Source organism: Epinephelus fuscoguttatus, linkage group LG10, assembly GCF_011397635.1.
Source record: "Epinephelus fuscoguttatus linkage group LG10, E.fuscoguttatus.final_Chr_v1".
Taxonomy (NCBI): domain Eukaryota; kingdom Metazoa; phylum Chordata; class Actinopteri; order Perciformes; family Serranidae; genus Epinephelus; species Epinephelus fuscoguttatus.
Window position 1 is genome coordinate 35,181,660 of NC_064761.1, and position 25,710 is coordinate 35,207,369.

Here is a 25,710-nt window from a genome sequence, read left to right on the forward strand (position 1 = left end):
GAAGGCTGCGTTCAAAAAGTCAAACAAGTCTGTCTGCTGGACCCTATAAAAAACTTGTATTTTGACACAGAGAAGCAAAATGACAAAAATGGCTCCGACTGTTCTACATACATTTATGTGATAAGCGACACATGAGGGCATCACTGTCAAAAATGATGTACTCGTGTGGCTCTTCTGGGCTTTCTAAATGTCATCAGACTGAATGGATCGAATCCCAATAATGACATGAGTCTTTTCATAGGGGTTCTGATGGTCAAAAAAAATTCTCCACTAATCTACAAATGTCTCTTTCATAATGTAAGTCTATGGAAAAAAGTCTTTTTGGGCCCAGTAGCGTCGTGTGACAGACCCAGAAGTTGTAATTCCACAGTTTGGCCACTGTGTCAGATTGGCTGTTCCTGGGGGCTCAAACAGCACTTGAACAATATTAGAAACTAGCTGGAGAACATAGTAAAACATTAAGCAGCTATAGAACAAAATACTTTTCTCAGGAGTCGGTGGAGACCAAAACAGAGCAAAAAGAAATTGAACACTGAGCCTTAATTCATGAGATGGACACAAACACGACTCCAAATGAAACTTAATGTTACTCTTTATCTGCATGATAAGTTAACAGGCAACTGCTAAAAGCTGTGTCATATCAATTACATAAAGTGATTATACATTACTGTTGTGTTTACAGCCTGCTAGCTCATCGTCCCTGCTTTGCACTCTTGAAACAGTTATCACTGATACAGGGTTAGTGTTATCGCAGAAATGCAGCATCCACCCTCTGGTTACCCACAGGCTAACATGGTTGAACCTCTCAGCTCTGTTGCTGTTGTTTTGTGCTGTTTATGGAGTTAGCACTGTTAGCCGCTAGCCCCTGGTTCATCCACCTCCGTGTTGGGAACTGTGTGCAGACAACTTGTATGCCCTGAATTTTGCATGCTGGCTACAGTAGTCCTTTTTACACAGAGATGGCGCTACAGAGACACTGCAAGTTCCTTCTCTGGAGACAAAGTGAAGATAACTCGAATTGATGGCAACTGTACTCGTTACTGTACATGCCATTAAACCTTTGTAAGTTAAAAGCCGATACTTATCAATACAATTTAAAATATTCAATAATCCTGTTCTGAATTTATTCTTGATTAGATTAAAATATTTTCTAAAAAGCAATCCTTTAGAAATGAAAAAGTATCAATAAGAGTAGTAGTATGGATAAAATCTTAATGATACCCATCCCTGTGCTCCAGTGTGTGACTTTAGACGGCATACTAAATCGCAGAATCAAAAGAGGCGTGACGAGCATGACATCTAACACAACAGCATCAACCTCTAGTATGACATATAACATACATGCGAGCATCGCTTTGTAAACAGTAACAATAGCAAAACATGTCAATCATTTACCATCCCTGTTATATGGCGGCTGATGTCGTCCTCTGCTCGGAGGGTAAGGAGCTCCTGAACCTCATTGTTTTCCCAATTTACAGCTGCTGCTCTTCTTTGAGTTAGCTGCAAACTGCCAGCAGCTGCTTTTAAATCTCCCGCGGTGGGTCACGTCATAAAAACGTCACACCTCTGCACAGCCATAGTCCCGTCCTGCCAGCTGTTCCATTTATACAGACATCATTTCAGCACTGGTACTACCTCAGATGCCACCTTAAAGGTGAGACAACTCTATCTGTCCAGTTCACGATTGTACCTTTTACACAGCACAGCGAGGCGGAATGACAGCATGAAATTACAGCCTTGAAGACGCAGTGTAAATGGGGCTATTGTCATATGATTTTCTTGTTTGAACCACTAATGAACACTGAAAACAATGAGTCAGATGTGCTAATGTGTTGGTGGTGGCGGCTTGTTCCTATTATGGGCAGCTGTAGCTCAGGTGGTGGAGTAGGTAGGCCATTAATCACAGGAGTGGCGGCACAATCCCTGGATCCTCTTGTCCACATTACAGAGTGTCCTTCAGGAAGACTCTGCACCCCATATTGTTCCAGAAGTGTGTACACAGGACGAATGTTTTGGGTAAAAGCATGTGCCGATTAAAGGGTATGTAAAAAACACTGTAGTCACATGTGACACCTGGAAGCTGTCGCTAACAGACGGGACAGGAGCGGACATGATGTTTGCAGGATTCAGAGAAGCATTTGTTCTGCAGGATCGTCTAGTAACCTTTCGGTCTGCCATTTGCGGCGATGCCCTGTCGGTGGGTGTAGATGTAAGAGAGCCCAGTGGAGGGGTGCCCTCCCCACGTGCCCACCTGCCTCTCTTACCGCAGTCTGCTGTACCATGTGGAGCCCCAGATGTAGCCGGCAGAATAATCCACACTCATACACTCATGAAAGTGTCCATCTGGCCCCACGCGCACACATTAAGCCCCGGAACCATACAGGCATGGGGACACTGGGAAGCCTCTGCAGTCCTGTTGTTGTGGCATTTACCAGATACAGCAGCGCGAGATACTGCTGTACTTCCTCTGTTCTGTCTAAAGAAAAGGCCCGAACCGAGGTGGTGCACAGCTGAGAGTCACTTGGCTGTGACCGAGAGGTGAAACGGAGAGGGACTGAGCAGGATAAGCCTGCAGAGCTCACTGCTAGCAGAGCAGAGCAGAGTGAGGAGGATCTTTTTACATTAGCTGTGCCTCAGGCACATGCAGATAACAGCAAAGCTCCTGCCTGGCAGGAGAGGCACCCACATTACAGCCCTGCATCACAGCTGGCAATGTTTATCCAATCACAATAAAAGACTTTTATTTCAAGGTTTTCTTTGCAGATCTGGAAAATATCATATGTATTTTCCTTTGACTTTAAATGCTGATAGACCTGAAAATTATTCAGCGTAAACATCACATAGAGGCCTGCCTCCGATTTTATTTGTTACATATACAAAAGTTGTTTTTTTTTTTACAATACAGTGGTTCAATCATTGTTACAATGACACAAATCTCAGTTATCTAATTCAACAATTTCATATAAAACAGTTTCCTACATTAAAAGAACAACATTTATTTACATTACATTTATAGTGAACATGATGCATCAGAGTGGAACTCCTGTGAGAACTGCTGTATGATGTCATCAGCGTTATCTCAGCTTGGGCCAGTGGTGTCACCAAGGGTTGGCCAGGGGGGCCACAGCCACCCTGATACAATCGCCTAACATAACATAAAAAACAGAAATGTTGTGGAACTCAAAATGTTGACTGACCCTCTTTGACAACTGTATTCATTCGACGTATAGAGCAATCACATTTTTCCCCTTTGCTTTGTAATTAAATGTAAATGGACCCTTTCCTTTATTAAAAGTTTACATTTCTTGGACAGGTCACCGTGATGTAACTGCCCGCTATGAATAGGCCCGTTTCCACTGAATAAGTTCCTGGTACTATTTGGGGGGCAGGAACTACTACAGGAACGTCCTCTCGCTCGGCCCTCTCAACCGCCGTGTCTCCACTGAGAGCGGAGTAGGAGGAAGGTTCCTGTAAAGGAAGTGGCTGGATGTGACGTAATCGTTGCGCGACCATTTTGGCTGGGGGACGTAGGGACGCCGTTAGCGGTGTCTGTAATAACTCACTAAATGGCCCGTGAAGAAAATATTTTTTCCAGCGGATGTCTTAGTTACAACATGATTGAGCTAAATGGAGTAGTTTCATGTCGTATCCGACAACGGGAGGCTTTTAACAGATGACATCCTGATGTTAGCTTTGATGCTGCTGTTAGCTGTCCCTGTCAGCTGCAGCCACTGATGCTTTCTAGACATCGTGATTTCCCATAACTGAATAAATACCACACATATCAATCACAAAACTGCTTTGCTAGCTCAATCATGTTGTAACTAAGATATCCGCTGGAAAAAATATTTTTTTCACAGGCCATTTAGTGAGGTTTTTTTTACATGGCGGCGGAAGCTATATGAACAAGCTAACCCTCGTCTGCTGAGTTTTAAAAATGCCGGCTATTTTGTTGCTTTCTGTTGTCGTCACATACCTCCTTGCGTATATCCAATCAGCACCAAGTAAAACCCAAGCCCCAGCCAGGAGTCTTTCGGGGCCGTTCTGAGTACCTAGTCCGAGGCAGGGACTTGTTTAGCCCCTGTAAAAGTTATGGAACTCTGTCCTTCGGGGGTGGTTCCTGCGGTGGAGACACGCACCAATGGCCCCGGCCCCGTAAAATTACCCCGAAGTTCCTGCGGTGGAAACGGGCCTAATATCTGCACAGATCCATAATGATAAAAATGATAAAAGTTCAGTGTTGTCAGTCAGACGTCACTTGATTTAACATTACAGGCAGAATAATGGTAAGAGTGATGTTACAAGCTATGTAACGTTGACTTTGTGACAGGCATTTTTGCTTTGGTGTTTGTTTCAGACCCTATTCTAACGTTAGATTTTGTTTTTTTTGCAAGTAGTCGAATATGGAAATTACTTAAAATGCCCATCCCTAACAGATACTAAGGCCTTTGCGCACTGAGTCCGTTTCTTTCATCTGAAATGGTCAATCACACTTGAATTCTGAGTCCAAAACTTTCGTCTGTTATTTAAATTTTCAGAACAGGTTCGATTTTCTGTTTTTCGCCTCCGTCAGAGCCTTTAGAGACGTTTGACCAAGAATCAGTGAAGAAAATGAGACACAGCAGCGACAAGACAGAGGGACGGGTCGCACAGCATCATTTTCAACTTTAAGCGGGTCAGACAGTAATATTCTGGTGGATGAGGATGGCGAAGATGAGGAGGATGTGGACCGCACACAGAATGTGGAGGACCACTCCGCCCCTTCATGCAGCTGCGTTGCCAAATGAAAGACGGGGGGGTAACTCCAGTGGAGAGAAGCACAGGAGGAAATGTGTCTTTTCATTTTGTCATGTATTGTGAATTTTCATGAATAGAGCAATAAAGCGAATCGGAATCAGCGTGCAGGGATTCTGTGTTTAATGATTTTTTTCAGATGACGGATTAAAAAAACGCATCTGGACTTTAGTTTATGCAAATCAGATCATCAGGAACTTTGACTGTAAAACAAGGAACCAAAGCATCTCAGTGTGTGATTCCTAAACTCTCATACTGACATAGTTTTGCTTATTTATTTCAACAGCATAACAGAATTCCTCAAATTCAGTCATGGCTTTTGGTTTTGGTGTGTCACCCTGTGATTTTCAGCGGCCCCATCTTACCACAACTACGAAAATTTTTCTGTAGGCTCGTTGACTACATAATAATAACAACGGAGAACCTGTGGTACAAACTGGGGGGACACGAACATTTACTGAATGATATAGATGATGTGATCTCATCATCTGTGTTTGGACTCTATGGTGCAGTTGTCTCAGTTGTTAATCTCACAATAATCTCACTTGAACTATGTTTCAGGCTGGTGATATTCTCTATTTTTCTCATCATCAACAAATCCCAAAGACGAAGCCTGTGAAGCGATGCTACTAAAAGTATCGTCTGTGTATCCACAGCCTGATATTTCCTGTGCCATAGAGCTCCATAGTTGCCAAAAAACTATTAAAAACACAATGAGCCGCATTGTTGACTTGTTCCTTCATTACCATGAACACACACACTGCCGTTTATTTTGACTCAGTCCCACATACACCGTCCTGCTGCCCCAAATACTCACCAGAGCACCAAATGTGGATTAATCCACAACTGAAAATACTCCCAAAGAAAAGAATCGACTTAGAGTCATCTTTGCCAAAAACTACAGGGGCCAGCTGTTTGAGGAAATCAATCTTTACTTTACTTTTCCCTCTAAAAACTGTAAACTTGTGACCTCTTAAAAGATCGGTGTCTTCAGTATCAGGGGGCCTGGGTCTGAGAGCCACAGAGAGGGGAGCTGTAGGTAGTTTTCTGGTTTTGGTAGTTTTGTAGAGAACACAGTGGAAGAAATGTGGCAACGAGACACCATGGAGAGGAAAAAAAGTTTTTCTACACACGCAAGTTAAAGTTACAGATACAATACCTAAAACAAAACAATACTGTGGCTTGTCTAGTTCAAGTTTTAAATGCTGATTACACCTGGAATTATATACTTCATAAAACTATTTTTTGGTTGCCCAAGAGCTCAGAGACTCAAATTGAGGAAATAAAGGATGAGACCTGTCAGTCAGTGTGCTTAAAGGATAACTTTGGTATCTTTTGACCTGGACCCTATTTTACCATGTTTCTGTATCTGAGTTACTAATGAGGACAACAATTTTTGAAATTGGTCTAGAATTGAGTGAAACAGTCTGCAATGTAATCCTGGCAGGCATCTAAACACCATCAATTTACGTCCATAAAAGGTGCTTGTTTTTGTCACTGATAGGCTCAGATTGTTATTCTAAGTGTCTGACAACACTGTGGAAAGGATCCCCACAGAGACCTTTTCGTTAAAGAATAAGACCTTTTTTGTTTAACCGGCCGTTTCTAGTTGAATAAAATGGATCTTACACTTTAACAAAAAGGTATAACTGTAGGGATCGTTTCCATAATATTGTCAGACACTTAGAACAACAATCTGAGCCTGTCAGTGGCAAAAACAAGAACTTTTAGTGGACGTAAATTGACGGTGCTCAGATGCCTGCAGGGAATTACGTTGCAGCGCTCTCGCTCAATACTGGACCAGTGTCAAAGATTGTTATTCTCACTGGTCACTTGTGGCAGTTCAGACTAAAGATTCACGATGAGTTGAGCTGAAACAGGCAACTACTTGCAACGCTCTGTTCTGCAACGTTCTAAAAACCTGCCGGTTCACAGCAAGTCACCGCGATGAGTTCACACCACTGCAACTTTCTAAAACTGTTTCTTCTTGTCGCCAATCTTTGGATTGAACTGGACTTACAACATACAAACATGAGAAAATCTGGGCCAGGTTGTAAACTATCAAAGTTTCCCTTGAAGGCTTTATTTCTTGTTCTGACGGTGTAAAGCTCACTCATTCGTTAAGGGCTTTCCAGTTGTTTTGTTGGCAAAGACGACTACTCTAGCCAGATTATTCCTGAGCCTGTAGTTAAGGTGACCGAAGACCAAACAGTTTTGGAAACAATTTCTAACACTGACTAACTCAAAACTCAAAAATCTCCCAAGAAGAAGAAGCCATTTGTGTGCTTCTGTTGAAAACAGTTAATATTTTTCAGAGAGGTTCAGCTGGTTGTCCAGGACTGAGCCAAGACATCTGAAACTTTTAACAGTTTCAACAAGTTGGCTGTCAAACCCATCAGGCTCTGTTGTGAAATCCTGCTTGGCACAAACGAACATATCCTTAATCTTATCAACACTCATCTTCAAATTGCTACTTCTGCACCACGCCTGTATGAAGAAAGTTTGTTTGGGCCAAACAGTCAGCTTCACTTCACAAAGGCCAACTGAGGTCATCTGCATAATCACAGGAGCTCAACTCTGCTCTTTGATCTCGAATTAATTTGTGTATAGGATGAGCAGTACAGGGGACAGAACACATCCTTCAACAGCACCTGTACCGACAGCGAGCCCGTCAGACTCGGAGTAATCAGCTTCACAAAATCTGCAAATAAAAGATGCTTATTAATGATATTAAACAAAGCAGTGCATCGTCTGTACCACAGAGGAAGTTAGCTGGAACTCTGTGATTTCACAAAAAGACGGCTATTGGTCAAAAGTCAGACTTGCTTTTGGCTTTTTTGGGCACAGACTTAATGACTGAGAGTTTCTCTGGTTTAGGCGCTGTGCGTGTGTTTAACAAGTACTGGAATAACCTTGTAAAGACTCCCTTTAATTGGGTCTTTAAGGACATGTGCCTGTGGTCCGTCTGGGCCGGTGGCCTTTTTTGGCTTCACACAGTCACACACAGGCACCACACAGTCAAATCTACTGTAATAAACATTTAGCTCATTAGCAAAGTTACTGACAGAGCATTCTTCCTTCTCTCTGGCCACCCCCAGTAGCGCATTTAAGCCTTCCCGTGCTTGTTTTATGTTAACTGCTGAAGATTTCAATCTTATTTTTCTTTTAGTTGTCTCTTTTTTCTCAGAGAATCCAGTGACACCACAATAAAAGGCCATTTTCTTTTCATTAAGACTTCCTTTCAGTTGTTTTTATACCACGGGGTTGTAGTTGGGAGGATTATCACGGTTTTTGTTTTACACACATCACCCTCACACAACTTCATATTAGAATAAAAATTCTGATGCAGGATTCAAAGAAAATATCCCCAACTATTCCCTCTAGACAGTCTCAGTTCCTCTATACATTCCTGAGACCATTTTTACTACAAAATACCTTGGTGATGGGTTTTACTCATGTCACTAGTGTGGGCGGCATGGTGGTCCAGTGATCAGCGTTGTTGCCTTACAGCAAGAGAGCTCTGGCTTCCTCCCACAGTCCAAAGACATGCAGGTTAATTGGTGACTCTAAATTGTCCGTAGGTGTGAATGTGAGTGTGAATGGTTGTCTGTCTCTATGTGTCAGCCCTGTGATAGTCTGATGACCTGTCCAGGGTGTACCCTGCCTCTCACCCAATGTCAGCTGGGATAGGTGGGATAGACACCTGCGACCCCTAACAGGAAGTGGTTTTACAAAATGGCTGGTGGATTCCAAAATCTACAAGCCACTCAATAGATTACCATTGTGTTTTTTTGGCTGGTGCTGATTTCCAACCCTGCTTATACTTGAACAAGAGTAGGTTATTTTCATTGGCACTTTTGGCCGCGTTCATTTGAGTTTTCATTGCCAGTTTAAAAGTGCCGAGATGTGCTGTGATAGACCATCTCCAGAGTCGTGTCAGACCCACTCAAAATAGGTTGCAGTGATGTCAGATGGGCTTCATAAACATTCAGCAACAATTCAGCGACATGTTCAAATAGCCTCTGCTGTTATTGTCGGACATGGCGGACACTTCTTTGTAACAACAGCCAGAAAATCCATGATGATAAGTAGCTGGCTACCAACAACCGCTGCACAGCCAGGGAGCTGCTTTAAAACAACACCGACTCAAGACAAGTGTGTCATCAGTTTAAGACACACCTTCAGGCAGGTAGCCCTGAAGATGCAAATCCCTGCTGTGCTGGACTGACACGCTTAGTCAAACAAAGTCAAGCCAGCAAATGTGTATGATAAAGGTCTCATGGTGAATAACACTGTGGTCTGATATCAGAGCTTCATATGGATTGTGGTTCTGTGAATTCTCCCAGTGAATAAATGTTAATGTACATTTAATAAATCTTACATCGTCTTTTTATGGGATTTGTTGACAATACTTATACTACAGAATAACACCAGCCTTATCCTTACACTGCATTTTCTAGTTTCCTGTTTTAAAGGAAATCTGTCTGATTATCAGTTCAGGTCAGCGCACAAGATGAGAAACTTAAGTGAGGAAAGTAAACAAAGAGCTAAATCCAGAGGGACTGGGACAAAAACAAACTTGTCATATAGGGTCAGTTTATTTTTCTTTATTGATTTGGTTATGTAGCAGAAACGTTTCCTGACGGTTTATCTTATTGTTCACAGGCACACGGTTAATGTGCTTTGTTCTTTCAACACTACATTGTGTTGTACATGTGTTAACTGGCTAACTAGCATAAAGACGGTTTTCCAGTTTCCCTTTTTGAATCATGAATACAGATGACTGCTTGTATGGAGAGTTATTTCCTCTCATGTAAGCACAGAATGTACATGCTGGTTGACCCTCGGTTGAGTTTGGTGTGTTCATGTGCAACTTTTTGGCCAGGACAAAGGCAACGTGAGGCAACGCAGCAAGGGGGCTTCACTGCTAGTTCTCTGAAGTCGGTTTGGTGTGTCTGGGCCCAAGGAGTTGCTGGGCTAATTTTTTCCCATGTCCAGTCTTAGTCAGCTAAGCTGAGCAATTTCTTCCTTCAGTTTTTGGTAAGAATGCAAATAAATGTACAAAAATGTCAAACCATACTTAAGTTGCCGTGTGCAGCTACTGAAAGATGACAAGTGTTTTATGGCTACGTCCACTATGAACCTCTGTCTGATAAACTGACGAAATGCGTAGTGCAGAAATGCTTCTCTTCAAAAACCTACAGTCGATGCTAATTGTAAGCTGTTAGATATGAAGATAATCCATAGACGATATGACAGTAATATAACATGAGGGCTGCTTGTTAGCACTTTTTCCATCTGTATGATAATGGTTCATGTTTTAAGAACTACAATGGTGTCTCACTGGGAAGCTTCACTCTCATTTCTGAAGCAGCAGCGGGACAGACGCTGCTCTCGCCCCCGTCCTCGTCACCACTTCACAGGCTATTCAATTAGCAGAAGAAGCATGGGAGCTGGAGCCATAATGGAGCTGATGAGATGCACAAGGACAGGTGACACTAATCAGAGCGGCGCCCCATTGTCTCTGTGTGGACATCATTAAGGAACGAGAGTGATTTCAGGCTCTTTTTTTCTCCCTGAGCCTGAACACACTCATGCACGCTGCGTGCATTAGCTTCCTTATGATCAATTTGCAAAAAGTGAGAATGTACCCGCTGAATAAAGAGGGTAAGCGTTTGACATAGAGGAAAACAAGAATATTTGACACCTCAGAAAAAAAGGTTTTAAATTGTAAAATCTCATAAACGCCACGCTGATAAACTGATATCTTGAATACCCATAGGATTTACTCTCACTCTGCATTCTGTAAACTCCTTCTGTTAGTGGTTCAGAAAAAGCTGAGACATCCACTCTTCAGCATATCCACTTTCCTTTCGTCCACTTGACTGGGTGAGGCCGCCGATGAAGCTTGACCTGCCGCTGCTGAGGCCTCAGACCGATCCCAGCGGGCCATGCTTGCTCTGTCCTCGTCGAAGCCTCTGGCCCGGACTGTGAAGGAGCTCTGCTCAGCCTGCCGGTAACGACTGCTGAGGTAGCTGCACAGACACCTGAGAAAACACCACGAGTACAAACATTAGCAGAGAACAGCTCCCAAAAATTTCGTCCTTTGTCTTTTCCTAACCATTTATCTTTGACCTTGAAGGAAACTTCATGAGGTGAAGGAAAAGTGTGACGGAGAAGTCTTAAGGACTTTGGAAAAGGCAAAGGTGCTAAAAGAATCTGTCTACACCAGACCCAGTAATTAGGCTGTGGTGAAACTACAATGTTCTGCACATGGACGACTAAAAGTGCATCTGAGATACTTTGCCTCATGCGGTGATATAAACATTGACAACATGGTGAAAAATATTATTTAATTACAGAGGTGCTTAAAGCTGGGATAGGCAGAATCTGTACAAGGAAAAAAATAAACAAAAACATCCTCCTCCAGCAGCTTTCCACTCTCTATCCTAAGCCCCTCCCACCAGATGACCACAAGCATATAAGCTCTTCATACAGTAACACAGTATTTCCTAATCATTGATTTATTTGATCTTACTTCATTATAGAGTTGCCCACAGCACATTCTCTCAGCCCCTCCTTTGCCTGCCGTCTTTCTTTGTTTATCTGACCACAGATGAGACAAGACTTAGCTACTCCCTCCCTCCCTCCGCCTCGCTCCCTAAAGCTTTGGACAGTTTTCCTGGGAGGACCTTCGGTTAGTGGTTATAGTAACTTAAATTTGGCCAGCACCGACCTCTCAGCCCTGGGTGTCACAGTGGGCTGGTGGCCAGCGGCAGCCCCAGTTCTAACTTCTGTAACAGCAACTAATCCAGCGATTAATCGGGGCTGACGGTTTGTGCTGGCTGGATTTGGCTTGCTGCAGAACCTAATTGGAGGTCCATCCCCGGAGTTGGTGCCTGCTCTCCACCCAGCAAGGTGGTCTGTAGTGGTGGGGAGTAAGGTGGAGGACACAGCGTGATTCAAGGCTCTAGCTAACATAAATTTCAACTATGAGCCTGTAACTCCAGTTAGCAGAAAGCTAAAGTATTAGCAACATTTTCTCTCTATCTCTGAAACATGTGGTCGATACTGAAACGCGTTTTATTTTGTTTATTGCCAGACTCTCTGCCACTGAATCAGGCTTCCACTGACGGGACATGCACAACATCTGTATTTGTAGAACAGCCAATAGGAACGCACTCTCTCTAAGATGACCTGTGATTGGCTAAATTCTCCCGTCACTGGCTAGATTTATTTTCTAAAACCTGAAAACAGAAGGGGAGGAGCAGAAGTCATGTTTTCTTTCAGACCACATGAAGTACAGTATGCTCAAAGGTTATTGCTGGATTTTGCCTAGTAAAGTCAAAATAAATCTGCCTACTCCAGCTTTAAGATGCAATGGTCAGGATGATCTGCATCCCTTGTTGGTCCTGCTGATCATTTGCCTGACGTTTGTTTTCAAGAACAGCTGAATGGGGCATTGCTTAAACTATTGTTTCTGCAAGGAACTGTGGGACGTCATTTTCTCCCTTCCTTTTCTAAAGGATGGTCCAGGTTATCATATGCCAAAAAAGGGCTGAAGCTCCTTTCCTTCGCCATTACGTAAATTTGACCAGCTCTTTTCACGCCTGCCGCTGAGACACTTTGGAGTCATTTTACTCAGTTAGGAACCTTCCTGAGCAACAAACACTTTTCAACCGCAGCCAGAAACTCAAGGTCTGATTGCTTCATCCCACATTTTTCTGTCACGTGAGTCCAATTAGCTACGTTCACACTTTGACTCAAGCCAAATAACTTTGTTAGTATAATAACATAATCCTAATCTCATTATTAAGTGCCTCTCCTCCTATTAACTGAGTCTTTAGAGCGTGTAGGAAACTACTGCTGAGTCCAGGGTGCTGCTTGGCCTCTTTATAGGATGTTACCGTACCGTCCAGTTGGACCTTTTCTCTAAATATTCAGGCAGTGGAGCTGTTTTGTGAAATGTTAAACAGCTTCAGTGTGAGTTTACCTTCACTTTTAAATGTATTTATATGTATTAAAACCTGCAACAATGTTCAAGACCAACAAACAACAAAACCGGGTGAGACGTTGCTGTGTTTCCTGCCAGGATTACGCCACCAGAACCAGGTATTTTAAGCCCAAACGTGATCTTTTCTGAATCATAACCAGATGAATTTTGTGCCTTAAAGCAACACTTACCTTTATGGAGATTTTACACTTGTCTTTGTTTAGGTTAAAATGCTATTAATAAGCTGATGGCACACTGAAATGTAAGTGAATTCCACCAGAGATAAAAACTCCTGTCCTGTCTTTTTTCTCCACGTGGAGGCCTCAGACAGACGTAACCACTCGCGTAACATCCCCCCCCACACCCTCCACCCCTGAGTCTGTGAGACAACAAATATGCTACAAACAGGGACGCTTGTGGATATAAACTAGTAACCTGAGATGACCATGGCTTTACCTGGAGCTGTCCCGAAGGGAAGACGCCGGCAGCGCTGTGACAGGACGCAGAAGCGGGGGAAGCGCGGAGGGGTTAGCTCTATGCTAAGAGCTAACCCCATCAAACCAGCTGTTCCCAACGGCCTTCTGGCAAATGCCCGCTTGGTGGACACAAAATGGATTATATCTGAGACATGGATGAATGGTAACATATAAGACGCCGGTGTTGAGCTAACGGGGCTAACACTGCACAGAGCAGACAGGGAGGCTGCATCATCTGGTAAGCTTCATGGTGTATACACAAACAATTCATGGTGCTGTGATGTGAAGAGGATCTCCCAGTTCTGCTCTCAGGATGTGGAGTTTTTAACTGTGAAATATCGACCCTTATCATCTTACTATTGCACTATATGTTCTTTCTTATATGTTACACAAATTGTTTTTATATGTTTTGTTTCTTTTTGCTTAGGGTATGCGAAATGTCAGTTCGTTTTTTGTGCTGCACATAAAAATGACAAATAAAGAAGTTCAGTTCATAATGTTATATATGACAACACAGCATCCGGTTGCTAATGGCTAACGTTAGCCTACTGTAGCGTAGCCTCTGAAACATTAATGTTATCTCCCTTGTGTGTTTCCACCTTACTAGTAATGTTAACATTACTATCTAACGCAGGGGTGCCCAAATACTTCTCAGTGGAGGGCCAAAAATGAATCAGGGTGGAGGGTCACGGGCCAAAACTAAACATTCATGTTGCAGTGCATTTAATTAAATGACTATGATATAACTATGCAAAATAAACAGTCATACAAAGTAATTTAGAAAATGAATAACATTTCTGTTTATTGAAAGCAGAAAAATAATAAGTACCAGGCCTATGTCTCTAAAAACATGGGACACAACATGTCCCTACAAGACCAATATATTACAGTCTCCACTGTCTTGAACAATCATTTTCAAATAGGAATATAATTGAACAACAGCTTTAGCTTTTTAGCCTTTTCTTGTAAATCACTGAACTGTGTTTACATTAATTTCAGCTGAAACATTAACCATACAGAGCAGAACATGCTCCAAAGTGCCAGACATTTCACGCCTAGGCCTCCAATACATTTCTCACTGCTGACGGGAGCTAAACAGCGCCACCCTACCCTCAATGTAACACAATGCTGATTTGTGGTCAGTAGAGGAAGTGCAACAATAAATAAATATTTAAAGAGATATTCCGACTGCTGGCAGCGGGAAAATAATAATTATTTAATTATTGAAAATTTGAGTATGGGCCGTGGGCTAAAACTAATCGGTCCCAAATTGGGCAGCCCTGATCTAACGTTAGCACTGTAACCTTATTCTAAAAGTCATCAGTCATCACTGACTCCAGTTGAGTTTTAAAACTCCGGGGATGCATTTGTAACGTTACACTCGCCCTCCTCTTCTGTGTATCTAACGCTACTATGCCACCGCCTACGTCTATCATAGACATAATGAGGACGTAATGGAGGAGGGGGGAGTAGGCCTTTGGAAGGAGGTGGAGTTGCAGGAGGAGGAGGAGGATGGGACTTTGGAGGGAGGTGGGAGTTGTGGATGTTCAAATTTTTTCTAAGTGCTGTGTGAAATGCAAGAAAGGTAAGAGTTGCTTTAATCTAACCATGTTAACCACAGCGTTTATGAAATGTAACTTTTACGTATTTGCTACATATCAATGCACAAAAGTAACGTATCTCTTTCAGAAACATACATTCCAACAGGCGATAAGGTTGAGTATCACTGCCTGGTGATTAGTCAAGTGGTTGAAAGTACCTCCACTGAGACATGCTGTGGGCAGTGTTTAAGAAATAATAAGCAGGTGAGCAGACATTTTCAAGGTTTTTATACGGCAAAAGATAAAACAGCTGAAAACACAAAAGGCACGGTGTAGTTCCCCCACAGTGTACTCAGCTGCTATCACACAGGAAAAATCTGCATGTTTTAGTCTTGTGGGGGGTTAAGTGCTATTATGTGATTCTTCACGTCGGAGCATACCAACCATCACAGCTATGAATTAGTTATCCTGAGGTTCATGTGACTGACTAGGAGCTAATCACAATAGCTTGACTCTGAGGTGGTCAAACAGCCTCATACTGTATCATTTCCTACAATCAGTAACCACTTAATATCAAGACGTACATGTTCCACTACAACCTGACGGAGGAGCTGAGGAATCAAGACTGGCGCTCATTATTTAACTCCAACAGTTGATAATACATTTTAATTCAACAGTTTAACATCTTTACTAAGTGCTGGGTGCAAAGTAACATACTGGACAGAAAACAAAAAAATCCCTTTCCCCGCAGATTGACTGGATGCATAACCTCAGTCCACACAGTAATTGGCTGCTGAGGCGAATCAATGCCTCAGATCAGAATTGAAGCATTCTGCTTGTTTACAACATCTATCATTTGTTCTTATCAAGTGTGATCAGAGCAATTTTCCCTCCCTTAATATAGGTCTGATGGGACAAAGAAAAGCTCAATTCTCAGAGAATTGGAAAACACATTTCTTGTGCTTCGTGGTAACTAAACTGTCAACAGATAAGAGAGTCCATAGTATCAACTCCTGGGCAATTCATCTTACAATTGTGCTGTTGTGTTTTCCTCGGGAACAGCTTGGAAATATGGTTTGAGGCCTTTGCTCAAACGTCACGGCAAATGCTTCGTCCAAATGTTCACTCAAAGGAAAATGTAAAGCAGAGTGTTTAAGAACTGTGCCCAAATTCTCTTAACTTATGTGGAGTCACTGCACAAAAAAAGTACATTTGTACCCTTGTGTACACTTGTATCTGCAAAAGGGCGATGAGCTACTCGTCCTCAGGCAGCTCTGCAAACTGCTGTAGACAGTAGCGTGAGGTGAGAGAGCAGTGTAGGCCACTTTGTATCATGTCAGCGCTAGCGGTTAGACGCCATCTCCACAGTGTCCCTTGTCACCAATCACATCCTTTTAAACCACCCAGGGAGCTCGACACCCCCCTCACACACACACACACACACGCACACACATACACACACACACTCCCTTATCTGTCAATGCTGCTTAAATAATGTAATTAATGACTTAATTAACATTTCCATAATCTATTTTAATAAATCTAACACGGCATAATGAGAGTTTCTAACCTCCAGGCAATGGCATATAAAAATTCACAGTGCAGAGCTGCATGGTCAGGGCACTGTCTCAGCGCCCCGACTCTCGCCGTGACAGTAGAGGAAGGAGAGGGCGCATATTGTGTGACAGCCTTCTGAAAGGCAGTTCAAGCCTGACAAATGTCATGTGACTTTGTGAATGTGTCCAATAACAGACCTGCAGCGCAAGGAGGAGGGCAACAAAAAGACTATGTTTGAGAATTGAAATGTTGAAAAGAGGCCGGAGTGCAATCGATGGAAATGAGACGGATTCGTCGGAGAGAAGTTTGTGAGGAAAAACAAATGATGCACAAGTCAGTGGGTCTCATTTTACATTCATTTGTAGCTTTTAGCTCTTTAACCCAAAGCTGTTGTGCTCGCTTTTCTTTTCCTGCTTTTACTGTCGAAAGATAAAATGTCTTTATAATCGCAGGACAACTTTCTTTTTAACCAGAAATTTTTAACCATATATTTGGCATTTTGACCGTCGCCATCTTGGAAATGTGGAGCCAGAATTGACCATCTGTATGTTCCAATACCCACAGGACCACGCTATATAGTATACCAGAAAAAGATTTAGTATGTCAGGTGCAGTGTGCCAAAAATACCATGATGTTTTTACATCCGGTCCTATTTTGCAGTGCTGTTGTGGCTATTCTGACCCACAGTTAGGGCTGGGTGATATATCGAGTTTTTAACAATATATTGATATATTTTCAAGCAAGATATAGATTTAGACAATACCGTTTATATCGATATAGGGTCAAGTTGCACCACATAACATCAGACAAGCCGTGTGTGAGGTGAGACTTTACTCACCTCTGTCTGCAGGAGACCAGAGAGAAAAGAGTTTTTCAAAGTCTCTGTGTGTTCAGCTCTCAGTACGTCTGTACTGTAGCTTCTAACTGAATTTCTGTGATTTGGAGTTTAGTTTCTCTCCTGCGTCCTGTTTTTACTTTAGATATCTGCTTTATTTTATTGGGACTTAAAGGGGACTTTTATTTTAAAGACAATAAACATATTAAAATATGTTTATTACTGAATTAGTGAAACTTTATGAGCTGCATTTCTTCAATTAAGACAAGTCTAATAATACAACACATAGTACAAAAATCCACAGTTTTAAACATAGTGACCGCACATGTTGTCTGTGCATGTTTTGGGGTTGTCTTGTTCAGTGTTTGGCTGAACTAAAAGACCCTTTAAGGATTTGGATGTTCAGTTTTTCTGGTAAGTACATTTATTTTTTATGGCTTTAAGCTGGGTTTTGCAAGTGAACATTAGCATTAGCATTGTCACAGTTAACCATAGCTGTAAATGCACTGTGCTAACCAAGCTAGCAGCTAGCGTTAGAGTTAGCTCCACTCTCAAATCCAAATATGGGGTGCATTCTGAATCGCATGCTTTTTCTTCAATCGGGACACACTACTTCCTCATAACGTTAAGCCCTGAACTTTAACCCTCTTACACATATATCTGTTACCATGGAGATAAAAAAGCTGTTCACCGAGCTTACCAGAGACGGAGGTCAACCTGGACAGCTTTTTTTAATTTTCCAGTAAGTATTAACTGCATTCTAACATATAATATTCACAGTAGTAGAATTACACAGGCTACATAGCTCTCTTCATTATTAAATACTTCTGTTCTTTTGTTGTTAGTTATAAAATATCTAAAATTAGAAACACTTATATCCATTGATTAATTTAAGGGCATCATACAGAATGTGGTGATAGAGACCACATTCACATACACATGACCACGTATCAATAAGACAATAAGGAAAATATAGATAAAAGATTCCCAAACAACATCTTTCATCAAATCTATCCAGAACTGATCCTTAATGACACATTTAGATAATTTGTTTTGTAGCAAACTAAACTAGTGTCTAAAGTGTTGTCGCCATGGCAACCAACAACAGATAACAGAGAGGCTCATTCACTGTGAGGATAATGAAATGCTTTGCCAATAAACTGGCATTACTGCATGTTACCATTTCATCAACACAACAAAAGGTCACTCTGAACTGTTCACTTGTTCATCTCTGTCTTGTTTCTGTTTCAGAGCCTACCAGGCCGTGTGGTGGGTGAGAGATGGGGGGGAGGAGTTGCTCCTCATGAGGACTTCCACCCTCGGGGTGAAGAGTGACTGAGATGCACCCTGACAGGGGGCAGCAGGAGGCTGGCACATCCCAGGCAGCACAAGCACCATGGGGCACAGATATGTGAGGCCCACCAATCCTAATAAGGGCACCCACCAACCTTCCAGTTATACCAGTGACACTGTAAGCATCAGTGAACAGAAAACCTGTTCAATGCAGTGAGATACCTCCAGTGTCATAGGTTCCATTTTACAGCTCCAGTGTGCATGGTTAAGGGGTTATACAGGCAGAAATTTAATATAATATAATAAGTATGTAATGACCTAAAAATATGACATAGGGAGCTGGTCCTCATCTAAAGAGAGCACCATGTTGCACAGCCATGTTTCTACAGTAGCCCAGAATGGACAAACCCGACGCTGGCTCTAGATAGGGATATTTATGTTTTCTCAACATCCACCGGAATTAGCAGCCCCTCCAGACTGAGCCAAACAGCATTGGAAAAACACAGATTTTTAACATGAAATTGTTAATTCAGCGAATCTACAGGTTTAAATCAGCTGGTCTGTTTGTTTTGGAGAGGAGGAGACCTCTGTGGATAATTCAGCTCCTGGTAAAAAAAACCTCCTAAACTGAATACATTCCAACCAGGAGTTCATGCTTGGCATATGACAGGAGTTTCAGCTGGTTGCAATCTGCAGTCCTCACTGCTGGATGCCACTAAATCCTGCACACTGCTCCTTTAAAGGGTAACTTTGGCATTTTCCAACCTATGTTTTTCTGTTTAAATGACTTAACAAAATTGGTCTACAAATTGGTCCAGTGGTGAGTGAGATTGCAGCAGCTGGCATCGCCAATACAGGCTGCAATGTACACTGGGCACACTGTCACCGTCAGTGTACGTCCATTAAAAGTGCTCGTTTGTGCCACTGACAGGCTCAGACTGTTATTATGAGTTTCTGACAACATAACGGAAAGGATAACTACAGAGAGAGACCTTTTTTGATTTTTTTTTTTATTTTAAACCAGAAACAGCCAAGTGATCTCCATCCCTAAACCAGGTATTATAGATTTGCATTTTTATTTAGTTTTTAATTTTTGTTTGTAATTCAGTTAATTTTCATTCCAGCCTGCGGGCCCTTTAACTGCATGTCATCCCCTCTCTCTCTGTCCCCACTTTAAACTTGGAATATCTTATCCAATAAAGCCAAAAAAAAAAACAACAACCATCTTTAAAAATGTTAATTTTCTCCCCTCCCTAACCTTTACCTGTACCCAAAACTCCTTATTGTGTTGACAAATCTTACCACAAAGATATTCTGCATGCCTTTATTCTAATTAGTTGCACTTCAGTTTTTTTCTCAAGTCTAGTTTTTATTTGTGTTTCAGTTAACAAAAATGTTTTTTCACACCTAGTTTTAGTTTTTAATCTATTTTCAGTTAGCTATAGTAAGCTAGTGCCAAACCCACCTGACTACATTTAAATAAACAGAATTGTTATCATCACAAACACACTTTATTTAAAGTTGACAGAAACAAAATAAAACTCATTAACACCATCTTGGTTTGTCTCTCCACTGTTCAATCACTAACTCTGGTTGATTGAAATTAACCCTTAATTCAGTTAGATGTGAAAATAGACTGCCTGTATATATGCTTAAATTACTGTTTATTTAAATGGAGTCTGGTGGGTTTGGGGATTGCAGTTTTGGGGCTGTTTCTGGTTAAACAAAAAAGATCTTACACTTTAACAAAAAGGTCTATCTCTGTAGGGATCCTTTCCATAATGTTGTCACACACTTAGGATGCATTCACACCTGTGAGAAGCAGAGCTAAAAAAAAAGAAAAAGAAAAGCTTGTGAAAATGTCTTGTGGGCAGTCGTGGAGTAGTGAGGAGGTGCAGGCGCTTATTGATATATGGTCAGAGGACTAGCCAGATTTTCTTCTTGCTCATGCTTTTTTTCTTCCTGGTCAGTGGTCGTTTCAGGCAATACCGCCCCCAAACGAGCAGCTGTTGTAACTGCGTGACGTTGTCAAGGCGATTTGGTCCGTTTTAAAAAGTGCAGTGTGAAAGTGAACCGAACCAAATGAAGGTGTGAAATTTTTCGGCATTCCCCGCCCAATCGAACTGAGTCCCCCAGACTTAATGTGCCCTTAGATAACAATCTGAGCCTGTCAGTGGAAAAAAACAAACTTCTAGTGGATGTACACTGATGGTTACACTGGAGCCTGTTCAATTGCTGCAACCTTCTCATTCCAAACTGGACCAATTTTAAAAACTGTTGTTCCCATTTGTCACTTAGAAACAAAAACATGGGAAAATAGGGTAAAGATCTGAAAATACTAAACTTACTCTTAATGACATAACGTACAGTACCTTCAATCTGAGGAATGCTTGACTTGGATTAATTTCAGGCTTTGAAGCTTCAAAAACAACATAAAAACTGTAATGAAGTTATTCTGAGTGATTCATGCACATTAGCAAAGTGTTAGTATTTTAACAGTATAATTGTTAGCATGACAACATATTTGAACCTCTTTCAACTTCAAACAACGAGCAAATACCTGCAGCCGAGATCTGCCAAGAACGCAGCTCGTCTGAAAGCTGCTGAATGTGTTGTAAACAAACCAATTTCCTGTCATAAAATTACAGCTCATTACTAGCATGGATAAGGGCTTCAACAACATAATGATGCAGAAGCACATTACCAGTGCAACCATATTTATTAATTACCAGTTCACCAGTCACATTCCTCGCAAAGGCACTTAATGGGGGGAAAAAAGTTACGAGCCTTGTTGAGTTAATTACAAACAGCCTCTTATTTAAGTTAAGACAAATACTGGAGGAAGGACAGATGTAGAACACAAAGTTTTAATTTTGCTACTGGCACGAACAGCAGTTGAGAGTGATCGGAGAGTTACATCACTTCTATTACTCCCTTCACAATTTACAAGGAATTTTATTAAGCAGGGGAGCTCGTGGAAATCCCAGCATTCAGTCGATTAAGGTGAGTCAATATGGCACATTATTTTTAAACACACTAGTCGGATGTAATTCCAAGTAATCCAGTAGATATTCTTAAACCTGACTGAGACACTGCTTTAGGCAATTACAGATAACATAACCTGTATTTGTAATCTGATTACAGTATCGGCCATATGTTGCTTTCTAATCACAGAGTAGATATTGTTTATGCCAGGAATCTAATGCATTATTTACAAGCTCAATGTTGATAAAAACAGACTGTTCATTTACTAATGGTTTACAGTACCGCAGGCATCATTCCAATTAGCAATATCAAAATGGGAAAGAAGCATAGGTGAAAACAAGAGAGGTGGGGGCGTGCTGGGGGTCGGACAACAGCTTGTTTTCAGAGATGATTATTTGGATGACACCGATGCTCACCGCGTCTTGTTTTGAAACTTGCATAAAAGTGAAATGTTACTTAAAAATATTGTTTGTATTTGGCAGATGAAAACACAGAGAACACAACCAGAGAGGAAAGACTGTCGTCATCATTTTAATCATTAATGTTCTGACTGTGTTTATCACCTTATATGAAGTTCACACCAAGTTTAAAAAGTACAGATATGAGGGTCAATGAATATTAAAAACTTACTTGATCAGCAGGATTTCCGTCAGCAGGCCAAAAGAGGCGGCCGCCACTTTAAAGGTGCTGGGAGGAGGAGGGTCGGTGAAGGCGGTCATCATGCAGTAAACAGCATAAGGTACCAGAGCCAGCAGAACCAACGCAGTGATCGACACAAGCCATGTTTGCCACTGAAAGCTCACCGACCGCCACGGAGAACTCCTCTGGAGCTGGTACTGGACAAGAGAGAAGACAGCAGGTCTCATGACATCACAGCCACACTGTACCGTCTGATCACTGAAAAATCTGTCATCAGTATAGTTTCAGTTTTAGAAGGTCATGCCTTATGGACACTCCAGAGTTACAAAAACACCCAAAAGATTTCATGTTCTATGTTTCAGGTGATCACTTTACCCTTTGAACTCTGTCTTAGAGTATGTTCAAATGCTTCATATCCCTAAAATCTGTACAACCTCAGCTAAAAGGTTATGTAAGTCAATAAACAATTAATGATAATTCAGAACAGTATTGAAATTGTGTCATAAAAACAAAAATCTGACTTATTCTTTCATCAGATTGTACGAAATAAAACCACAAAAATTAATGATCTGAAAGATATTTATGTGCAAAAACATAAATAAAATGTTTCTTAACACTCCATACTAATATTTGAACTATGTATATTATTTTATTTTTGAGATATGTTTATGAGCAGAGCGTAAAGGTGTTGTGATGGATTCATCATTGATTCACTCCACATCTTTGAGAATAACGTAGCACAATGACGCCATTACGAACGTACAACCTGACGACACGGATGACAAAACCTTTAACTTTCTGCTGCATAAAGAATGTATATTATAGCTATTATGCTTATATATATATATACACATATATATATACATATACACACACACACACACACACACACATATATATATATATATACTGGATTATGCAAACAATAATTTCCCCTTTGGCTATTAAAGGGTAACTGGGGGGAAATCTGCTGTAATTATGGCGAAATACTACATTTGCACCGCATGTAAGGTAAAGTAACCAAAGATAATTATATGATGAGAGGGAGGACAGACACCTTAGCTTTCTGCTGCAAAAACAATGAACATTTTAGCCATTATGGTTTTTCTATTACATCAATATAGATCCAGGATTATAGAAACAGTGACCTCCCGCAGCCATTACAGGAAAATATTGGTGTAATTACATTAAAATACCACATTTGGTAAAATAACATATGACAGAGAGATGATGACTGGGAAGACAGAAGCCTCAGCTTTCTGCTGTAATAAGAATGAATGCTTCATCTATTATTGTTCTTAATTTAGATCTATTTAAACAGAATCATGCAAATAAAGATCTCCTGAGGTCTGTTTTTAAAGGTTTAACCCAAACCATCATCTTTCCCTTACCATAACGAGGTGCTTTTTGTGCCTAAACCTAACCAAACCTTTATCACAGCGCTATCACACCATAAAACAGCAAGACAAGAATATTTTGATGTGGCTTCCAAGAGTTTTGCAAATCTAGGGTTTCTATCTAGCCATAAACATTTTAGATACAAAAATGCCCCAAAAACTGTAGAGGTTTTTTAGCAGCGCTAAGGACATGGCTCTATGGTTGGCATTGTCAGTCAGTCTGCCAGTTTGGTCCGGACCAAAATATCTCAACTACCGACAACTATAGCCCTTTATGGATGAACTTCAAAGTGGACCCCCCCTCCCCTGAAATTGCCATTTTCCTCAGAGCCGAGCACAGTCTCCACAGTTACTGCAGTCATGACACCATCTGCCATTTCCATGACTGCAAACAACCTACACTGATACTCTTTGGTCACTGGGAAAAGCTACAGATAGCCACCAGGAAGAACAAAAGTGCTATCCTCTTTCTGTTTCAGCTGCACATTAGTTGATATACTTCCGTAGTGCAATAATCGTTTTCCTGGGAGATCATACCCTGTGACCGACAGAACTGCACAGCAAAGTGAGGCTTATTCACCTAGTTCTTAGCCCGTATGATACCCTCTGTAAATTATGGGCATGATTTCCGGCACTGATCTGGAACTGGTGTTTTCCAGTAATAAATGTTAGCTAATGGTACGCTAATCCTCTTGCCTAGAGGGATTTAGAGGGACTGGGAGATCAAACATGTAGAACATACCACCCCTGATATCTCCAACTGGATAAAATCAGAAATAAGGTGAATTGCAACCAATAAACGCTGATGGTGTCAATGCTGTATGGCCGTTACATTGTAAAATCAACATTTACTTCATAATGATAAGTTAAAGCAAAAACTACTTCAACTTTAAAAACCTGACTGGTTCCCCCATTAATTCACTTTGGTTTCTGACCGAACACCTTCAAAACTAATGATAACCCCATAAGCCCAAACTTGACTCTATCTTAAGTGCTAATTGCCAAATATTAAGATGCTAACATGCTAAACTAAGATGGGAACCCTGTACGCATCACCGTTGCAGCGGAGGTTGTGGCTTGGTAGCTAGCTTGGTATGCAGAAAAATGACTTAATCATTCTTGATCACACTTACAAAGCTCTGATTGCTTGACTCTCTCTCCAACCAGCTGAAATAGACACAGATGGGACGAGACCTGACCTATTTCAGTTGCTAAACAAATCGGAGATATCTGCAGCTGTTCAGAGGTCTGGAACCAGACTACGCCGACTCTTAGTCTTGTTAACATCTTTACAAAGTGTGAAAAGATTTGGCCTAATTAATGTCGAACTTACAGGCAGAACACAGTGGGCTTAGATTGGTGTTCTGAACAAATAAAGAATGCTTCATGTGGACCACATTCATATTTTAGTCATTAAATGATTTTGTCTAAGGCCAGAGTTCTGCCCCTTGAACCTTCCCAGTACAAGTTGTCTGTGGCGGCCTGCTCTGTTTGACACAAACTAGTGTAGTGGCCACTGGGTTTTAAATTGTGTAGCGTGTTTCTAGCTTAATACAATCAATATATACTGAGATAAAGCTGCAACAAATACAACAGGACACGATTTTGCCCATATAGAAATCCTGGTAAGTGTAGTAGGTCCCCATAATGGAGAGTAAACAAACCCCTATTGTTGAAATAACTCAACAATCCAACCTCACACCTGTTCTGTACATCCAGTCCTTTCTAACGTCTGGCTTTGCACTTCAAAAACAGAAATAAAACAAAGAAAACACTCACACAGGCACATACATAAAAACACTGAAGCATGCATGCAGTCATCAAGCCAGCATGCAAACATCGCCTTAAATCCTCGCCAAATATCGCCTTGCTCTGGAGACAAACCAAACCGCTTGAACAGCGTTTGATTAGTGTCTGGAATTCATCTGCAAATGCACACTTGCCTTGTCCTCTTTCATGGCTGCTATTCATTAATTAGATTCTTTGTGCAACTGAGCTATCCTCAATGTTTAAGGTTACATCAGGCCCCAGTAAGTGGCTGCCTGATAACAGAATGCATCCATCTTCATTACTCAGCCCTTTCTGTCGAGGCTTGCTCCTCCACAAGTGAGCTATGTCAGTAGGTTCTAAGGAACTGATACATTTCACTGCATTCAGATCCTGAACTTTTACCTCCTTTGATTTTAGTAGCTCTGATTAA

The 25,710-nt window shown here is 41.4% G+C and overlaps 1 protein-coding gene across 3 annotated transcripts in view; it reads right to left on the minus strand.

Annotated features, from left to right (window-relative positions):
* Positions 1 to 25,710, minus strand: part of LOC125895849 (uncharacterized) — a 369,147-nt gene that overhangs the window by 260,018 nt on the left and 83,419 nt on the right. For 2 of the 3 annotated variants that reach the window (XR_007450212.1, XR_007450211.1), the window contains exons 4-5: positions 22,105 to 22,310; positions 8,439 to 10,841 (exon numbers count right to left, since the gene is read on the minus strand). Coding sequence is in view for 1 of the 3 variants with exons in the window: in XM_049588004.1 (XP_049443961.1) it covers positions 10,622 to 10,841; positions 22,105 to 22,310 (426 nt within the window). In the remaining 2 variants the exon portion in view is untranslated. Of the gene's footprint in view, positions 1 to 8,366; positions 10,842 to 22,104; positions 22,311 to 25,710 lie in introns of those variants that run through there. The other variant, XM_049588004.1, reaches the window with a different exon arrangement.